At 41.2% G+C, this 13,719-nt stretch overlaps 1 protein-coding gene across 2 annotated transcripts in view; it reads left to right on the top strand.

Annotated features, from left to right (window-relative positions):
* The first annotated feature begins 1,630 nt into the window (after nt 1–1,630).
* ELOVL4 (ELOVL fatty acid elongase 4) overlaps nt 1,631–13,719 on the top strand; it is a 771,086-nt gene continuing 758,997 nt past the window's right edge. Inside the window, exons 1-2 of one of the 2 annotated variants that reach the window (XM_044073739.1) lie at nt 1,631–1,724; nt 2,767–2,865. In XM_044073739.1, the coding sequence (XP_043929674.1) occupies nt 2,799–2,865 (67 nt within the window). In that variant the 5' untranslated portion in view covers nt 1,631–1,724; nt 2,767–2,798. The other variant, XM_044073746.1, reaches the window with a different exon arrangement.

Genomic DNA, 13,719 nt, shown 5'->3' with positions numbered 1-13,719 from the left:
GTCTCTGGCTAACGAAGTTTGAAGATGACTGCAAACACTAGGAGCCATAGTCGAATCCCCAAATGATGTGGAAATCCTACCGAAGGGCCTCGCTGAGACAGATGCCTGGTGTCAAAGGCATGGCCTCAAGCTCAATGCCAAAAAGTGCACTGTCATCCCCTTTGGTAAAAACTCTGTACCCATGAACTACTACATAGACAGTAGTCTATTTAACACCAAATGTGTGATAAGTGACCTTGGGACCCAGGTGGACAGTAGTCTGTCCTTTGATAGTCACATTGCCACAGTAGTTAGGAAGTCCTTCTACGTGGCACACCACATCATAAAAGGGTTCTCATCCAGGAAAAAAGAGGTAATTGTTCTCCTCTACTCGACACTCATTAGACCCGTTATAGAGTACAACGCCCCTTTTGGAATGTACCTCACAAGACATCTGCAGCAGCTGGAAAGGCCACAGAAGTACCTCACAAAGAGGATTACTGGCCTCAAACAGACACACTGACCGTCTCAAAAAACTCCAGCTTTACTCCGTAGCATATCGCCTACTCCGACGTGATCTCTGCCTAACATATAAAGCTATGTCAAACCCAGAGCTGTTGGACATGCTAAACCTAAAGAAATCCCAATCCCTCCGAGCTACACGCTCTAGGGACCTAAACCTTGTCACCACAACAAACAGGACATGCTGGAGGTATAGATTCCTGTCCCAGAGACTTCCCATACTCTGGAACAGGCTACCCATCTATGTCAAGCAAAGTTCTTCATTAGCACTCTTCAAGAAAAATCTTGATGAATGGATGGGAAATTGGAAATACACCTCGGGGATCACTTCTGTGCCTCTGCTCGACAGTGACACAGGAAAATAACTTTCTTGGGTGGCGTAAGCCAGGGAACCTTGTTGGCTAGGCTTACGTAGGCCGTTGGGCCGATAGCCTAGTACCTACCTATGAACCTATGAGGGACTGTCTCTCGCAAAGAGTGACAGGTCAGGTGGTAACCCTAAATTGTGGGCAAGGTTTGGGTGGGTTTTGCTATGCTGCATTGGGTACGAGAGTACAAGAGATAACTATGTCTCGGGGTTTTTCTTACGCTGGAAATGTTTTACTATTATTTTTGCTCAAGGCTATCGTTTATTTTTATTGTGGTGTATTGAAAATGCATAATATATAGAAACATGCGGTGGCAGGGGGTCAACTTGCAGGGCTACGTTTGTTATACAGTTTCGAAACTCCTGGCTACAACTTGCCAGACATTATTTTTCGATAACTCTTGCAACCGAGAATAGCTCCAGTATTTAATCCTTGACCTTGATTACTTGTCGCTTTGTCTACGTCCCTGACACCTGAAGTAACATGTTAGGAGAAGCTGCAAAGGGATTACTTCTTTCTACTTGCTTATTGAAATCGCTTTCTTCAGCAGTTTAGATTTCTGCTCTGTTAATTCATCCCAACCACTCACATGGGACAGTAACTGCACTATTTCGAAGAAGCACCCAACCAATCTACCAATGAAAACGCGTGCCTAAGCGTTACTAACGCCGCAAACCCGAACCAGTGCCGGTGTTTGGGTTAGGGATTTCATTACAATCCCCTGCCCATTTAAGTAGGAGGAATGGGCGTGGCCACACATGCTTGGTAGTCATGACGCGCCTGCGAATGCACTGTGCTGTATAATCTAATACTGTGTGTTATTTCTGAGGCTGTTCGTCGTGCCGTTTTCGATTGGTATGTAACACAAATGCAATTATATTGAAGGTTTATACATGTTTACACGTAGATAAAAAAGGTTGAAACAAAACAGTGACATTTGCGTTTCCAGTTTTAGTGCTTTAAAGCAAAGACAGCCGCTATAAAGAAATTGGAGGTAAGTATCTGCGGGCTGCATGGAGCTTGGATTATGCAGCAGTTTTTGGAAAGGCTGGACGGAGAAGCTCAATTTACCGGAGGAAAGATTTTTGAATGACAGCTATTACGAGCCGCAGCTTGGATGGGAGCAGGTGTTTATTACGGCAAATTTATAATGACGCCAAGTCCGTTATACTCGCAAATACTTGCAGACTGTAGGTCTGTCTTTAGTTTAGGGGTTTAAAAATAAAACCATCGCTCTTTCAGTTCCCCAGAGTGAGATGACTGTCTTTGACATCCTTTGGTGAGAGATCGTTTGTCATCTTCACGTTTATACCTGACAAGGTTTGGTGGTTGTTCATTGTGAAGTAGCTGATACCTTCTCTGTTTGCGTTGGAAAATAATCCGAAATATGCATATACACACTATTTATATGCTTCCCTTTGTAATGTTGGCTTAGTCAATATAAAACTTCGTGTTATTGGATTTGTCATAATTTTTGTTACAGTAAGATAGATAATTGTTCTTTGCATGCGATGATGCTTACTAGAAATAGAGTACGCTGTGGTTTACTGTTTGTTTAAAACCGATGTCATTGTGTATACTTTAATTCTATTAGCTGTATTTTGTGTTTTGTGGATATGTGTGTGTGTAAATATATATATATCTATATATAGGTAAATATATTTCCATCTCTCTATGTGTACACACATATAAGTATATGTATATGTATATATATATATATATATATATATATATATATATATATATATATAAATGATATAGATAGATATCTATATTTATTTATATATAGATAGATATATCTGTCTGTATAGGCTATATAGGTTGTCTTTGATTATGTTGTATGCACTGTGACTTTAATTCAGGCTCTGAGTGTGATATGAGTATTTTGTTTGTACAGGACAAGCATATATCAACTTGAATACAAGAATCATGGACTTAGTAGCGCATATGATTAATGATACAGCTGAATTATACAAATGGACTCTAACAGTAGCAGGTAGGTGTTTTGTCATGGCATAACCTAGAACCACATTTGTTTGACCAGTATATGGCAGTAGCAAGGTATATTTGTTAATTATTAGGTGTGTATAAGTTCATGTAAGTTGCTTATGTGTTTATATATAGCATTACAGACATGTTATGTTATATATAGTGCTTTGTTGGCCTGAACAAGATAATTTTATTTCATAGTTTAAGAATGTCACTGCCATTTATATTGCCTTTACATTTTTGTTGACATCCTTTATTGTGCTACTTCCAGTTTAATGCCAGCTTACACTAGTACTTAAAAATAAGTTATGTCCTCACCATAACATTCCATCTGTGTTGTTGATCTTCATTCATTCTTGACTGATGGGTTCAGTTCTGACCCCTCAGAACCAACTTGACTGTTGTACATACCTCGCTCCAGCCAAAACTCTCGAGCTAAGGCTGTACCCACAGTACCCCTCTTCCCATTACCTTAGATCGAGTTTGCAGAGAAGTAGAGAAAATACAGAAGCCCTGTGTAAGGTATAACCCTATAGCATCCCAGGACTAGGTCTGATCCTCCAGAAGTCTCTTGGAGGGGGCAGGAGGGTGGGATGTCAAGAATGAATGAAGACTGACAGCACAGATCGAACGGTATGGTAAGGGCATAACTTCTTTATCTGAGGTTGTCAATCTTCATTCATTCTTGACTGATGGGACAGAGTCCCCTGCTACTTCTGAACTTGGCCGGCCCTAAGGAAGAATGTTCCTTAGTACCATAGAGCCAAAGGATGCTCTTCCCCTGGAGACCATGTATAATTTGTAATAATTGATAAAGGTATGAGGAATAGCCATGTTGCAGCTGCACATATTTCTTCTATAGAGGCCTTGGAATGAAAGCCCGCTGAAGTGGAAACAGATCTGGTCGAATGCACCCTAACCGTAGTAGGAAGTTTGCATTTATTTTTATTGTAGACAAAGGTAACACAGTCGCTGAGCCATTTTGATAAGGTAACCTTTGAAACAGGTTTGCCCAACTGTGGCCTGAAAAGGATAGAAATAACTGGTCTGATTTTCTAGAAGATTTTGTTCTGTCCTAGTAAAAATGTAATTGTCTGTGGACATCCAGCTGATGCAAACAGTATTTACCTTTGTTTGAAAAATTTGATAAGAAAACTGGCAAGTCTATAGACCAGTTAATTTTAGATTCTGATACCACTTTGGGAAGGAAGGGTGGGTTGGTTCTTAGTGAGGCTGTCACCTTGTGAAAAATTATGTAAGGTTGTTTCATGCTTGTAACTTGGAAATTCTTCTAGTAGACATGATAGCTACTATGAAGATGTTTTTCCAAAACAAAAACTTGAGGTCGCAAGTAACTGCTAACTCAAATGGCTGTCGAACTAGGCTTTGTAAGACTAAGGTCAAATTCCATGGTGCTATAGGATCTCTGAACGGGAGTTTTAAATGTAAAGCGTCTTTAAGAAAAATTTTGTATAAACGGTGAGACATCAAGGAATGATCATCAGGTTCGTCATGAAAATTAGAAGTAGTGGCTAAATGAATCTTAATTATGAAAGCAGAGGCTCCTGATTCAAATAAGGTCGCTAAATATTCCAGGCCCTTATCAACTGTGTTGTTTGTACAAGACCAAATTGAAAATCTTTTCCATTTCCTTTGATAAAGCTTTCTGGTGAATGGTTTATGGGAAGCCAGAAGAATCCTTTGTACTGAAGAGGATAAATTATTTTGCCTGGCAGTTACTAGAACTGGAGATACCAAGCCATCAGCTTAAGATTTTGGAGGTTGGGATGCAGTAAGCCCTGAGGGTGAGAATGCAGGTCCGGAGCTGGGTCTAGAATCCAAAGGTGGTGAACCAGATGAGGCCAAAGAAAGGGGAACCAGACTTGGCGGGACCAATAGAGTGCAATGAAAATTACTCTGCTACTCAACCTTTGGGCTTTCCTCAAAAAACGGGGAATCATTGGGATGGGAAAAGGCATAAGAGAAGTCCCGGGGGGCCAATCGAGGAGAAATACATCTCTTAGGGACTCCCCCTGAGGGGGAATTAGGGCAAAGTAGCTGCTGCATTTGTTGTTTATCGGAGAGGCAAACAGGTGGCGGCATGGCTGGCCCCAATGACAAAATATCTTCATCTCTGTGTTGTGGTTGAGAGACCACTTGTGAGGCAGGAGAATGCATCTGCTCAAGTTGTCTGCAATCAGGTTGGATTTCCATGGGATATGCATTGCTTCCAGAAAGCGGTGGGAAACAATAGCCCATTGCCAAATTTTTAGAGCTTCCCGACGTAGTGGGTAAGATCTGGTTCCTCTTCGTTTGTTGATATACCAGACCACCGACATGTTGTCTGATTGAAATGTAATTGTCCCCGAAGGAAGGACAGACTGGAATGCTTGCAGCGCTAAAAGCACTGCCCTCAATTCTGGGACGTTGATATGCAGATTGGCCTCTTGTGGGGAACAAGTGCCTTGAACATTCTTTCCCAGATAATGCCCCCCTCATCTTGGAAGCGTAATGCCCCTCTCATCTTGGAAGTATCCGTGGTCACTATGGCTTTGGACAGAGGGGGAGAAAAGGTGCAACCCCATAGATTTGCAACCCCATAGATTTTGTTCTGGTTTCATCCAACAAGATAAATCTTTTTTACAGCAATTTGTTGTTAGGGTTGGGCGAGACATTGGATGTGTTAGAATCGACCATTGTGGCACCAAGAGCCATTGAAACAGCCTCATGTCATATCTTGCTAGGGGTACCAATAGTTGCTGCCATGGTTCCCAGAGTTTGCAGTACCAAGCGAGCTGGAGCTTTGTTTTGGGAAATGATGGCTTGAACTTGTGAACTTAGCTTCATTAGCCTGTGGAGGGGAAGGGTGGCTATGCTGGAGATTGTGTTCAGTCTCACTCGGATGAATCCTAGAGCCTGTGTAGGAGTCGGCTGTGATTTTTCCTTGTTTATTGAAATGCCTAGTGCCTCGGCGAGGTGTAGCATGAAGTCTGTGAAGTAATAGATGGAGGGGGCAGTGAGGAGCCAGTCATCTAGATATGAAAACACTCGAAATCCTCACAGTCTCAAATGAGCTGTTATGACTGCCATGCATTTGGTGAACACCTTGGGTTTTGTGGAGAGACCGAAGGGCAGTGATTGAAATTCGTAATGACTGGCTTCTAGCCGGAAGAGGAGATATCTTCTGGAGTGCTTGTCCATCTTTTTGTGGTAATACGCATCCTGAAGATCTGTAGAGCACATCTAATCATCCTTCTCCAGAAAAGGAAGGATGGACTGAACCTTGGCCATCTGGAATTTTGTCTGTTATACATATTTGTTCAATAAGCTGAGATCCAAAATTGGCCTCCAGTCCCCTGTCTTTTTTGGCACAAAAAAAGAATCTTGAGTAAAATCCGGATCCCATTTGGTCTGGTGGTACTTCTTGGATGACTCTTTTTAGAAGCAGCTTTTGGATTTCTATTGCTGCTAGATCCCACTCACTGTGTGGAAGTTCAGGGATTCACTTTCGAAGTCTTGGAAAGAGATTGAATGGAATATGGTAACCTCTGTTGATAATTTTCTGCACCCAGGTATCTGAAGTCATCGTAGCCAGGCTGATTGGTGCAGTGAAAATCTTCCCCCTACTGCTTCTAGAGGTAAGCAATCAGGCCTTCTTTCAGGAGCGCTGGTAGGGTTGTCCAGAGAATGAATCTCTGGAGCCCTGATTATGTGGACCCCCTCTGCCACAGGGAGGATGTCTTACAGTAGAGTTCCCTTGCTCTGCTCTAGGGGGAGTACTCACTACGTATCACAAAAATGCCCTTGAGATTTTTTGAAACACATTTTCCCAATCTTCTGATTCCTAGAATAGGATCGTTGAGGAGCAGAAAAATGAATTCCCACAACATAAAGAGTTTTTCTGTCCTTCTCACACCTAGCATGTCTAACTTTTGGGCCAAACAGTGAGGAGGCATCAACCGGAGCATTGACGAAGGAAGACTTGAAGGGTTCCGCAAAGTCACGCAAGTGCTTTCAGGTGTGTCGCCTTATGGCAATGCCTGTATCTGCTAACCTAGACGTACATTCAGCTGCATGGGCGATAAGCCGCATGGACGGGTTTGAAATAGACCCCAGGGAGGCAAGCTGCGAGGCAACTTTGACCCGAACCTCATCAGATACTGCTCCTGCAAGGGTGTCCGAAAGCTCAGTTATCGGATCCCTTTGGAGTCTAGTAAAATGTGCCAAGAAGTTCAAGGATGTAATAGCGAAGGTCGATGATGCAAAAATCCGCTTCCCAAATCTGTCCATCGTCCTAGACTCTTGTTTAGGGGGATGGACAGTAGGACTCTCCTCAGCTAGTTCCTTTTTGGTGTCCACTAACACCATCATGGCATCCAGTGCTAGACCCTTTTTACAATGGGGTTGATCTTCTGAGGCAGTTAAGATTTTATCTGGCCTCCGGGAATGGGCTCTATGGAATCAGGAGCCTTCCATACCCATTGAGCCTTCCACATCCACTGAACAATCAGTTTAATTAGATAGTCAGTGGGTGTGGTCACCCAGGAAAGTAGATGGGCCACCCAGAACAGGACCAAGGTCCCGAGTGCCAAAGATGGTGCCATAGGAACAACTGGAACCATACTAAGGGTTTATGATTCTGTGTGTGCAGTGGATCCAAAGGAGCCAAAGACAAAGAGATGACCCCAGTGCCGAGGTGAGGTCCACTGTTGGCACTGAGGTAGCTGGTACCAGGAACGTTGAAGTGGAGGGCTTCAAACCTTGGAAGGAGGTTGAAGGAGGATAAACCGGCTGCCAAAAGCTGGTCTACCAGTCTAACTACATCTAATTCAGATAGACTTCCAGAAGAATGGATCGACATTTCTGAAGGGGACTCAGGCCTATCCACAAAGGGTCTGGGGAGTTGACCCAAGAACTGGTCCACAGAAGGGAATATCTGGTCCTCTCATACCTCTCAACTGTACAGATTTCTGCAGAATGTCCAGATTTTTATCTTATATGTTTAGTCCGTTTGTCATAATATTGTGGCTCTCTGGCAAATTAGTGACCAATCATTAAAGATTGAAGTTAGAAAATAATGACAGACATTTGAGTTTTAGACATCATACCCTTCAGAAAGTTCATATTACTGCAAAACCTGTTATTCTATCAACATTCTAATTTTGTTAGATCAGTATTTCAAAATTGTCCCTATTTGTACCACTTACTCTGAGGTTGAGAGGTATGATCCTGGGAAGTATTACTTGTTTGACTTTCAGCACCATCAGTTGCTGTGCAGAAGGGGAAACCGGTACTGAATGGAAGAGAGTTATGCTGGAGCAGAAACTATTGTCGGTGCCGAAGAGGTCGTAGGCACCGAAACAGTGGCTGGTAACGAGGTAGTCTGTATTTGTTCCATAATTGTCGGTACAGAAGAAGTTGGTGCCGAAGGTGCTGATTCTGTCAGTTTAGGTATTTTGAACTTTGGTTCCAAGGAGGTGGATGGAACCTGTGATTTTTGAGGCTTTGCCTCATGTAATGATGGTGAGGTTGGCACAGAATGGCTTTTTCTTTTTGTGTCTGGCTTTGAGGATTTAGAAGACTCAGCCTTAGAGAGGGCTTCACTAAAAGAATGTTTCAACAAGCCTTTCAGGATGATCTTGTTTCATCTTTCCATTAAAGTATGCGCACTAAAGCCCTGACAAATTTTACATGTAATGACCAGATGTGGGACATCCAAACAGTATACGCAAGAAAGATGCCCATCTAAACTGGGCATCTTTCTGTCACAGTTCTGACATTGCTGGAAACTGGATGTCCCTTTTTGTTTCTCTGCCATATTAATTTCATACACACACACACACACACACACACACACACACGGGGGCAGAAAGGAGAAAAGAAAATATAAAAAGGCTTTTTTTTTTTTTTTTTTTTAAGGTCTACCAGCAATGGTATGCCAGAAATACCCAAACGGTAATAAGAGAGAAAGGAAGAAAGATACCAATGATGGTATCCAAAGATTACCAATGGTAAAAAGGGAGGGGAAGGCCTGTTACCAACAATGGTAAAATGCAGTAGAAGGCAGTCAAACATTGACAAATAACAACAAGACTATCAGAGAGGAAAAACAAGTAACTTTTAGTCAAAAAACGCGAGAGAAAGCACTAAATAAAGCACTTAGCTGAGAGTATCAGCTGACGCATCCAAGTTTCAGAGCAGCAAACGAGATCTGAGGTAATGGGAAGTGGGATTTTCTGGGTAAAGCCTTAGCTCAAGAATTTTTGGCTGGTGCGAGCTATGTATAATGGCCGAGTCATCCGAACTGAACCCATCGTCAAGAATGAATGAAGAGTGACAACATCAGGTACAATGATCTGTAGAAGATTGTTAGTAACTTTTTTCACTTAATTACTGATGTTGATTTATATTTTGAGATAACAGAGAGCTTGAATATTTTGATAACCACCCTCCTCCACAAAACATGTAATAGATAAATAAAATTTGATGTTTGTGATTTTATGCTGAGTAAGTATACTAGGTATTATTACTTGGCGATTGCAGCCATGGTTTGCTTTTTAGTTTTGCAATTACATGTATTTTTTTATTATTGTTTACTTTTGCTTTGTGATGTAATAAATAGCACACATTGTTATCTGGTAATTTTGAATGGGTCCACAAACATTACAGTTCTATATAAAAAAAAAGAAAAAAAAAACAGCTGGTGTTAACACTGTGGGTATTTTTTTTAATGGCATTTTACTCTAGTATACATCTGTACTATATGAGTTAAATATTTTCCTGCAGGACACCCATTGTGGGAACTGTTATAAGATATTTAGGCCAGGAATAACCCAGTGCAATCACATGGATTGCCTGCAGATGCACAGAACTTTCAGTCAGAAAAGCAGGGCCTAATTACATCCCACAAACAGTCTGGTTAACTTTCAGATTGGGCCTGATGATTGGGCCTGATTTCTTTCACTCATAAATGATGCTAAATGCCTAAGAAGATAAGCTAAGCTATTACTTTTAATAGGTGGAACTTGATTTTCAGTAACTTCTATACCTTTCTAGAGGCAAGGCAAGAGCCAGCTGTGTGATCCGAGTCTGAACAGCAAGCTTGGATACTGGAGGCGCTAGCTGGGGCTGAATGGGAATGAGCAACTGATGTCCGCTAACATGTCCTCCACATGTTACAAGGCCTTGTTGTATGAGCATTAGTTGGTGGATGACAACTGTTGGTTTGTGCTACACCTCACCACAAAACTGGCAGAGCCTGTGGGGGATTGAAATAGTACTGTAGCTGGTCTGGGTAAATGGAGTCTCCAAACAGCTTCTTTGTATTCTAAGCCCTGCTTTGATAGTATGTTGTTTGACACTGGAGGGTGTGGAGTTTAGGCCATAAACAATAAGCCAAGCCAGCTATGGATGATAGTCCACAGTTTCTGAATGTTGCCCCAATACTGGCTGAAGACCTCATATTAGCAGGATGGGGAACAAACTGGCTTGTAGGGTATGTAGGGGCTAAATGATAACGGCTAGAGAAGGTCAAAAAAGTATTCAGGAGACGTCATTGTAGATCGAGCTAAATGCTGTATTGTTTTCAGTTTCTGTATTGCAGTCTGTTTTTTTAACAGACATATACAGCTACAAGAAGTTTTACACAGTTAGGTTCTTAAAAATATTCAAACTACTGTGGAGCATATATATTTGCAACATGCGGTATGAATTTTTCAGATGAATGAAAGTCCCTCTGATAAACTAAAATCTTATATGAGATGAACTGTGTAAGACCAATGAGAGCACTCCATCGCTGCAGGGTTTCAGTGCCTACCGCACGTTCAAGCCCACCACATTAGGCGAAAGCAGTAAAGATGGTACTGTCTCCATATTGAAAAAAAATATATTTCCAAACTTATTAGAAGCAATATCGACCTAGAACTCTTCCATGCCCAACTTGCTATTAAAAAAAACCCTTATCAAATCATAGCGAACTGTAGGACTCCCTCTATGCCCCCTCAGCCTATACCTCCCATGTAACCAGTATGGAGTTGCTATGCGTTAAAACCAAGCATCATTCTCCTAGGAGACTTCAACTATCCCTTCATTAACTGGGAGACTGTATCCTCAAATGTATATGCTTAGACCGTCCTGTACTTCATCACTACAAACACTGGACCAGTTAGTCCCCACCCCAACCAGGAGTGATAAAATCCTGGACTTGATCCTTACCAATATAGGGCAGCCTTGCTTCCCACTCATAATTTCCTCCATGGTCAAGTCTGACCACACGTCAGTCACATTAAGACTGAACTTGGAATTATCTTCCAATTCCTCAGTATTTAGAGATTATGCCAATGCTGTTCTTCTTAAACTGAGTGGTGGCCTGGCTAAATTCAAAAGCCCCTTCCATTTTGACAACTCCACTTTTTATTTTGGAATCCTTAACAGATGAATTATTTACACATGTAAATAGCTGCATAGAGGCATCTCTTTTCCTCAGAAGTAAATACAATGCCCAATTTGAAAGTAAACCCCTGTGATAGAACCTTAATTTAAACAGGATTTGTAGTAACAGAAAAGCAACTTACTGCATACAAAAATAAATTTAAATCTCAAGATACCAATAGCACTCTTGCTAAACTTAACAAGGAACTCTGGACCCTGATCAAATCAACCAAAGCCAGATATGAGGTAAAAACACCCACCAAGCAAAGGATGACTACAAAGCTTTCTTTAACCTTTACTAAAGGATATCACATACTTGGACCTCGATGATATAACCAGTCTATTAGTGGACAAGTTTAGTTCAAACTTCAAGCCGCCTCTCCCCTCCTATATTTCCAGATCACATATCTGTAGCTACACCCCCACCTCCTCAAATCTCCCAAGAACAAGTCTTCAAGACACTATCCAAGGCCAAGAACACTATTTCTGTGGGGCTGGATAACATATAGGGCTGTTGACAGGTCATCCTGAAAAATGACTTGTCAGGGCCCCCGTACGAGATTATTCAATATCTGCTAGAAAACAAGTTTCATGCATGATGAATGGAGAACAGCAACAGTTAACCCTTTGTGCAAAGATGAGGTGTCAGTGGACCTGGTTAATTGTAGACCTACAAGCCTGACCAGCTTCATCTCTAAGGCTGTGGAAGGTATAATTGTGGAATTAATAAGTATGGGTATAGGTAATCTATAGACTATTGACCCAAACCATTTTGGATTCATCGAGGGCAGATCCTGCATACTTAACCTGGTTGACTTCTTTGGAAAGGTTACTGAAGGAATGGATGAGGGAAGATAGATAAAGACCACAAATCTAGACCTTGCAAAAGCATTCAGCACCATTCCACACTTGGGTACCCACATAAACTCTCCCAGTTAAATGTAAATATGGATATAACATGTTTAATAGCAAATTGGGTCACCAGTAGAATCCAGAAAATTAAGGTGGGTTGCTGTACCTCCTCCAAAAGACTTGTCACTATTGTTATACCCCAATACTTGGGCTATTTTTCTTTGGCATTTACTTCTCAGAGATAAAAGCAAATGTTGATTGTAAACTTGTTGCCATAATAAACTGTGCAGGCAACAGCAAAATCTTCCAAGATGGGCTTTCCCAAACAAGTAGGTGATGTCAAAACAGTGACCTAAAACTAAATACCAAGAAATGTATAATCATATTCTTCAGCAAGCATGGCTTCCCTTGTAGCGATCTCTGTGGGATCAACTTTGAGATGTGTTATTTTCAGGGATCTGAGAATCTAAGTGGACAATGAACTGTCCTTTGATCACCATATACTCAATATTTTAAGGAAGTCCATTTTCATTGCACAGCTTATATATAAATGTCTGGCATCCATGTAATTCAAGTGTGTACCTGTCTAAATACTTGTCACAACTGGAATGCTGGAATGATCACATTGCCTTGTGCTAACAAATAAGGGCCTAATTCAGATAAACCATGCAGACTGTTGCAAAGCATTGTCACTCTTCTTGGTATCACACATGCTGCTAAAAGGCGGACTCTGCCTTGCATATAGTGCCTCAGCAGACCCTACTCCGTCAGAACTATTGTACATTTGCAAGTCCAATGGTGGTGTGAACATCTACTTAAGGGATATCATTGTCTTTTGTAGCATAAGTAAAGCACGTTTAGGATAGATGTGATTCACAGCAAATATCTCTTTGTGGAACCAGCTTCTAGTCCTTATAAAGTGAGATATTTCTCTTACTTTATTTGAACATAATTTGGATGAATGGATGGGAAATTGCAAATTCGCCCTCAGTGTAGCACCCATGTCCCTTATGCATAGGGTCAATAAGTAAATGTCAAAAATATATCTTTGTTCTGCTTGCTTCTGGCTTATTCACATGTTTAATATAAGAGCTAAAAACTACCATTGGAATGTAAGGTTGGGCTTCTTAAGATCCTCACAAATCTTAGAGGGTTGGCATAGTGCCGGAGGTCTTAACTTCACAAATACAAGGTGTGGAGTTTGATTCTTATCTCTGGTTAATGGAGAAGTTTATAATAGCCTGTAGACTGATAATGTGATACCTTCCTGTAAACCCATAAACCCATAAGAATGGCTGTAAAAAAGGAAAAAAAATGTAATGTTAAATGCCTGAAATTTCCATAGCCCAGTAAGTACTTGTTAATAGTCTTAAAGACCCTGATTGTATGAACAACATGGCCTCCGGAGATAACCTCGTCATTAATATTCATAAAAATAGCTTCTTTAACTGTATACAGAGTAGTCAGTATGCTGAAGGCATTGTGGAAACCATCTTGCTGATCTGAGAGTTGGCCCATATTTGTTTATATTTTAAATAAATGTTTATGTAGAAGCTTCACATATACTTTTGTCAGAGGG

Source organism: Protopterus annectens, chromosome 1.part1 (assembly GCF_019279795.1).
Source record: "Protopterus annectens isolate FY-2018-M chromosome 1.part1, PAN1.0, whole genome shotgun sequence".
In the NCBI taxonomy this organism is placed as follows: domain Eukaryota; kingdom Metazoa; phylum Chordata; order Ceratodontiformes; family Protopteridae; genus Protopterus; species Protopterus annectens.
The sequence above is the reverse complement of the archived record's forward strand: the minus strand, read 5'-3'. Positions and strand labels throughout refer to the sequence as shown.